Source organism: Centruroides vittatus, unplaced genomic scaffold, assembly GCF_030686945.1.
Source record: "Centruroides vittatus isolate TY-2023 unplaced genomic scaffold, ASM3068694v2 scaffold_464, whole genome shotgun sequence".
Classification (NCBI taxonomy): domain Eukaryota; kingdom Metazoa; phylum Arthropoda; class Arachnida; order Scorpiones; family Buthidae; genus Centruroides; species Centruroides vittatus.
This window is the reverse complement of record NW_027122710.1, coordinates 916-8,740: the sequence shown is the minus strand read 5'-3', so window position 1 is coordinate 8,740 and position 7,825 is coordinate 916. Positions and strand designations below refer to the sequence as shown.

General features: G+C 30.6%; 1 protein-coding gene across 1 annotated transcript; it reads left to right on the top strand.

Annotated features, from left to right (window-relative positions):
- Window positions 1-233: 233 nt before the first annotated feature.
- On the top strand, window positions 234-1,223 carry LOC136989334 (RNA pseudouridylate synthase domain-containing protein 1-like). Its single transcript, XM_067287464.1, has one exon. The coding sequence runs from the start codon at window positions 281-283 to the stop codon at window positions 1,082-1,084; it is 804 nt and encodes a 267-aa protein (XP_067143565.1). The 5' UTR covers window positions 234-280; the 3' UTR covers window positions 1,085-1,223.
- Window positions 1,224-7,825: the final 6,602 nt, after the last annotated feature.

Genomic DNA, 7,825 nt, shown 5'->3' with positions numbered 1-7,825 from the left:
ATTATTTGATAAATTTTTACAAAGTATCCAAAAATAATTATTGTTAACTTAAGTTTTATTTATTTATTTTGAAGTTTTTAAATGCAAGGGGGAGTAGTTAAAGGCATTTAAGCATGTGTTGTAGGTAAGTGTATATTTCCTGTATAATGATAATAATTTCGAATTTTAACATGATTCTGTCTAAAACTAAGTAAATTTGTGTGCATGTTTTGGTTTTAAAACGTCTAAGTTCGTTAAACACTACAGAAAAGAAAGTATTAACGAAAAGATTGTGTTATGCATGCGAAAGTTAGTCGACAGAAGCAGTTCAATAAAATTCTCCAATATGTTCGAAAATTTGAATGTTTTACATCAAAGTCAACATTATATTGTGGTTAATAAGGAACCAGATATTGTTATTAATACTGATTTTCCAGAAAAACATCCTTTGACGTTAGAAAATCAACTGTTCAAGTGTTTTCCTCATTTAGTTGATGGAAAATTTCGATTTTGTCATCGTTTGGATTACTCTACTAGTGGGGCGATCTGTGTGGCTATCTCTAAACATGCAGCCAGAGAGGCTTCCAAGGTTTTTGAAAAGAGAACTGTAGAAAAATACTATTTGGCTCTTGTACATGGCCATATGAATGAAGACTTATTTGTGATTGATAGAATGATAGGGAATGATACGCGCGTTGATTTCACCCACCGCATGTGTACCTGTGACAAATCATATTGTGATAACCCCAAAACGTCTGTGACAGTTGTGCTGGTGCTCCAGCGTGGTCTGTACAATTGCGACTCTCCTGCAACTAAAGTCATGATGAAACCAATCACGGGCAGAAGACACCAATTGAGGGTGCATTGCCACGATATAGGTCATACTATAATTGGTGACTACACTTACAGTGACCGACAGGATGTGATGCCTTATCGCATGTTTCTGCATTCGTATAGACTGGTCATTCCTTCTGATCTGGAACACATTGATGTTATTACTGATGATCCTTTTACTAGTGAAATAGAAGAAAATAAATGGTTGCCATTAGAAACAGTCAATGAGTTGGATAAACATGTCTTTGATAAATTAAAGTATATCTCATGAAAAAATGTTTTATATAAATTAAAGCCAATTTGTTATTGTGTATAATATCTTATTAAAGGGATAAAAAAAAATACGTTGTAAAAATAAAACTATTATTGAACTTAAGAAGGATAAAAAGAAGAATAAATATTACTAAGAATTTCCACTTCAGATAATTTTTAGACTCAAACACTTAAAATTATTGAACTAATTGACTTATCCAGATGAGTAAATCATTCCAAACTGAAAGTTTGTATAATTTTTCCAGTAGTTTATTAGTAGAAAAGATAAACGTTTTTGAACAGTTTGAATGCCCTGCCTTGGATCCGTTATTACTGTTCCGTTTAGAACAAACGTTGTAAATGGAATACAGGGATAACTGACCTGAGGCAGATAGTTAAACTGTTCAAAAATGTTTTGTTTTTTCCAGTAGTTTATTAGTAGAAAAGACAAAGGTTAGTAAATTGATATACTTATCCCAGATGTTGGAATAATACGAAAATTTTTAATTTAATTATATTGGCACCTCTAATATTGAAGATCAGAACATGTTAAAAAAATTTTTGAATCACTTCTTCTAAATGCCCATTAGTAATTGAGTGGATAAAACCATTGAACATTAATGGTTGTGGGTTCATACCTAATCAATAAGCTGGCCATATAGTGTTTTCAGGATTCTTTCATGTGTAGCACCAAAATATGAGAGAGTTTCCCATAGAAATTCCTCACAGGAAACCTACCCCTGTGTCAGATCATCCTTGTGTTGTATTGCCTAGTATATATTATTATTATTCTTTAGAACTTTAATATTCAAAAAGGAAGTTTTCAGTAGACAAAAAATGCATTTTCCAATTTTAAGCCTGTGTGTAAAGTATTGAAAAATTTAAGCTTCAAAAGATGTTAAAAAAGCATAAAAATTATAATTTATTTATTATAATAGATTTTTAAAAATAAACATCAATTCATTCTCAAAATTTTCTAAGTCAAATAAATGAATTTCTAATACCAAGCTGATCATCCCAGAATTTCTTGTAGTTCAATATACAAAATTATTTGGTTGACAATAATTCCATGTAGTGAAATTTTTCATACCTAAATTAGAATAAAAAATGAGATTATTGATGATGGAAAAGAGATGTAAATTATATATTTACTTTAGAGAAACTTGTCTTTAACTTGAATATATTTTAACATGAGAAACAAGTTATATGAAGTATAGAGGAGAATGATTTTAACAAAAAGTCTCAGTAGGGATTTGAACCCTCAATCTTCAGTTTGTGAGACTGACACCATGCCACTGAGCCATTATAATATTGCTTGTGAAAATTAAATTTATAAACAGTTTATTTTTGTAAAAAGTTTTGTCCTGAAGCAAAATTCAAACCTTCAATGTTTCAAAGTAGACATAACATACATAACATATTTGGTCAATAGAAACAGCTGAATGTGTTAAGATATTTCTAGTCAAATGTGAATTTATTTCCAAAATATTGAATTTACAATGAAAAGTTCTTTAACTTAAATGAAAGTGGATTATGAATAATGAAGAGAAACTTTTTCCCATCTGACTACATCTTTAGACAGAGTTTCTCCTCTAGCATAGTAATAGTTCATATAAGTATCACATTTATGTTCTGTAACTTTTCATATAAATATATGAATTTATTACTTACTTAAAAAGCTAGCAGAACCTGTGGTTATATTGTAAGTATTGAAAAACAGAAATTTTGTAATTTCCTACTTTTCAGAAAATAAGAACTCATCTTTTTTTACTTTTTATTAGATAAATAGCTCTCTTGTGATTATCATTCATAAAAAAATATTTATGTGCATTTTAAAATATCTTTTAGCTTTATAATTTTATATATGTTTTTCTGTCTTTATCATTAGAAGTTTAATCTGATGCTTTCTGATCATTGCTTTTCCAATGTCTGGATGATTTGATCATCTCAACAGTTTGAAAGTGTTTAATTCCAAGAAGAATCTAGTGCCGAAAATCTCAATAATTATATGGTTTGAATTTTAGATATCCTAAGTCAAGTAGTAGTATTATTTATAAACATCTAAACAGGAATGGCTCAATATTGTACAAAATTAAAGACTTATTAAATTGATTTTATATTTAAATTAATTAACTTAGAGTGCTTGAAAATAATTATCTATTTCTCTTATTAATAGATAGAAAACAGTAAGTCAGAAAGTTTTAAAATTTATTAATGTTTACTCTTACTAATCCAAATTCATTAGTAAACAGGGTTATTTCAATTAGAGGATTATAAAGAAACAAATCAAAAAGGCTATGGACAAATAAATACAACGAAACTTCTCTAACTCAAACATCTTTAACTCGAAGGAAATGAAGCGCTTGGTAGGTCTCAATGGAATAGCATAGGGATTTAACATCTCCAACATGAATTTCTTAACTCAAATTTTTCTCCAAGTCAGTTTTTCATGGTCCCCAACTGATTTATGTTACTTTCAACTTCCCTGACTCAAATTCTAATATTTATTCTAGCCAATGTGACCCTAATTATTGGATTTCCATGAAATTTTCAGACAGTTAGTTGTATCTAACCTCCAACATCAATTTTCAGACGATGTTCCAGTCCAAAGCGAGAGATTCTCTCATGCTTTGCGCTGGAACATTGTCTGAAAATTGATCTAATTGGGTAAAGCAAGAGGACCTCTCACTTTATCACAACGTGTGCCTGCAAAACTGTTTCATTCCATTAGTTACAATGAACAGTTTGCTGAAAGGTGTTACACAGGCTGTTTAAAACAAAAAAAAAAAAAAAATACTGTATATCAAAGATTCTTTATATAATGCAAGAAAGATAAAAATACAAATTATTCAGAATTGGCATGTTTTACTCTACTGTTCTCTAACTCGAATTATCTGTAACTCAAAGTTTTTCCTACCTCTTGTAGCTTCAAGTTAGAGAAGTTTTACTGTACTTAAAAATTTTTTTATATTTTATATGGTACATATAGTTATGTTTAAATATGTAATATATATTAATTTTACAAATTTGTCATGTTTTTTAAAAAATAATTTGTGATGTATATTTGTTTTTGGCTGGAGCATTTAGCAACAAAACAAAAAAAGCAGTTCAGCAAAATTACACTGTACTTAAAATGCTATTTTTGGGTATCTGTTTTAAATACTGTTTTTTAAATATGCAAGAATTTATAATCAGAATGTGTTAAATAATAATTGATCTCTCTTTTTGTAATTTCTATGATTATACAGCTGTAATTATACAAGAAAACTCAGATGTTAAAGTAAAAGTACAGTACATCTGATCTATTTATATTGTTCTTTCTGTGTATGAAATATTTGATTCATTTGTTTATAAAAATTTACACGTATTTTTCTGTATGGAATCATCTCACTTTAGTCTGCAACATTATAGCCATTCAGTATATGTATATACATTTTTCTCAATTCTCTCTTGCATGGATTTTTTTTTATTCTAATCTATGTGCTGTAAGAGGAATTTAATCATAACCATCATGACTTTGTCCAAGTGAAGAGGAATGAGAGCTGATATGTCTTCACTGTTCCTGGGATTCTCTTCCTGGATTCAGTCAGCAGAATGACATCTTTACACTTAGCCATCAACGGTCATACAGATTTATTTTTCAGTAATTTAATGATTAATGTACCTCTGAAAACTTTTAGAACCATACCTGTGATAAGAATAAAATTCTAGAATATTAATTTTAAAAAATTATTTTTTGAAGTCTTTTCTATTGAATTATTTTCAATAAAATCAAACACTGGCTTTCTAAATATGAAATATTTTTTATTACTTTCCTCATTAATTCTGTCATACAATGCATTTTATTTATTTCTTGTATTCTGTTATTTCATTTCATTTTATTTATTATCTTGATACTAAAACTCAAAACTCCTTAAAACAATATAATCAGGATATTTCAGAACTGGCAATTTACAATTTTTATAAAATTACAAAAGCAAGTATATGCAGCTTCATACTTGATAATCATAAAGACGCATTTAAAGATGACCAGCCAATTGATTTTTTGGAAGCTGCAAAATTACAGAAAGCCACCCATTTGTTACAAATGGAGTATTTTGGTAACCAATTTAGATACAAAATGTAGCTCAGTTATTCAATCTGTCAACTTTTATTTGCAGTTTTATGTGATAAATATGTGCTAAGTATATTTTATGGTGTTTTGATTCTGCATAATTTGCATAATTTCTAGAAGTAAAATAAAATAAGGTATTATTGATGATAATTAACCAGTAACAGATTGCTCAAATTTCCCGGCAACATTAAAAATTTTGGTGGCGTCATCTGTTATATTTTATTTTTAAAATTTTTATATTTTTAACTATTATAAAATGGCAAAAAGCTTAATTTCAGGGTCGGGATGAGTTTTATAAAAAGAGTATAAATTATAAATGTTAATAAGTAAAGTCGTCATTAAGTCCGACCCTACTAGAGAGACCCTCCATTAACTCCGCACCACCAAAATTTATTAACATCGATATCCCTAACAAGCAAACCGCCCTGCAAAATTTCAGAAATTATCGACAAAAAGCACAGGAGTTATTAAGCTTCAAACAAGAACTTTTCGTGCCCTACAAACACACCGACATCCATACACACAAAGGTTACCCCCGAATTTTTTTGCATTCCTTGACATTTCAAGGTGTCCTTGGTCCAAAAATCTAAAAATCTGGGGAGCGAACATTTTTTGCTCGATCGCCATACTTTCCCTCTGTTATAACAGCCGAAAAAGTAAAAATTCATATAATGCAATAACTTACGGCGATATTTGCAAATTTAAGAACAAACGATTAGTGCATGCTCTTGTATGCAGGGTCGTTTGTTGGGAGAAGCGAAAGATGCCACTGCATCTGGACGTTCGTAGACCGTTTATTTATAAAATGCAGAACTATGACTAATAAGATTAGGATTAATAAAAACTTTCTGACGATTAACTCTTCAATACTACGTAAATAGGTGTAAAAATAAATATTGCATATCAAATTCTTAATTAAATAACAATAAATTAACGGTATTATTTTGGAACACGAAACTGAGCTCTATGACGTAGGTTTTCCTATTTCGGCTATAAATGAAAAAACAAATGTAGTAATACGCTTCTAATGTTCTGTCTAAAGCAGGATAAAACCCGCATGTTCGGGATGTCCATCGTCATAACCGACAAAAACGTCAGAAAACCTTTAGAACATCCGCATGTGCGACTAACTCCAGCAAACGGTTGACAGGCACATGCGCTACAGCAGGACACACGCGTTTTGAAAAATTGATTGCGTCACTCCATCGCACATGTTAAATCTCCGTCGTAAAGATGAACATAAAAAATTGTCGAAGAGATCAATGCAAATCGAAAGCAATCAAAAACTCGACTGTCATGTAGCTCGCAAACATCTTACATCTTCAAACCGTCCATAGACGTTACATTGCGAACTTTAACGTAGAATATCCCAGCTCCTAAATTGCATTTTAAAATTTCGGCACTTTAAAATTCCGTCACGACATCGGCCATGCCGAAATGTATGTACTGTACATATTTACGAAAAGTCACGATTAATGGTCGTTCGGTTGCTTTAAACTTCGATTACAGACAATGGCGGATTTAGCGCTTGAAAGGCCCGAACGCAATTCAATTTTGAGGCCTCCCTCTAAATATTTTCACTACCTCTAAACCCTACGATATGCATTCTACGCGCACGGTTTTTACTCTGGTAGGCACTATACCGGTGGCCCGAAAAAGTGAGACATAAGGAAATAACTTTGAAAATTAACCAATATAAAATTACAACTGCCTGGCTATATTTAAAAGGTTACTGATGTTCGGATTGTATTAATTATAAAAATTATTGGTACAAAAATTAGATAATTCGTAAGAATTGGTACAAGAATTTCAATTGGTAAAAGTGTCAAAAACAAAAAAAAATCTAGTAATCCATGGATATAAAAACTATTTATTTTAAATTTACTACTGATTTGTATTTCAAAAATATAGTAATCTACGAATAATAAAAATTTATTTGTAAATTATTATAATAGATTTCACTATTGCTTGGTAAATAATTAAGTGTAATTTAATTTAGGGAATACTGCTAAATTATTAATTATTTCTATTGTGAAAATAATAATAATTAATTAAAATAATTATTTTTATTTTGAGAGCTAAATTTTGAGGCTCCAGGCACGCGCTTGGCGCGCCTGTGTATAAATCCGCCACTGATCACAGACAAAACACTTTCTGAATTATGTGGAGCTCCACTCAAAAATCATAAAATCTTTTGATGGAGTTTAATGAGTGAAGAGTGTCAAAGTCGTTTAGCATTAAATTCTGTAGAAAAATCTCGAGCGAGGAAATTCGACTTGTCAAAATTTTGGGCCCACCAGTGGCGGAGGGGATAAAACTACCGATCACTTATACTTGGTCATGTGTTTGCGCTCACGACGGGATGACCACGTGGACTTTTCCGAGTTTCCTTCACGTTTGTAACACGTAAATAAATTAGGGACCAGTCTTATAAATGTCCTCTCGGGAGGCATTCTCCCTCGGCTGATCGCCCACGTGTCGTATAATCGTAACCAAGTAAACCCAACCAAATTTATGCGGCCAGTTATTCATCACAAATTAAGTAGGAGTACAATGTATTGAAATATCTACAATTTGCCAGTTTTAAAATGAGTAAATTACTTATTGTTCTACCGATTTTATGTATATTAGGCTGTTTAGCGAAAA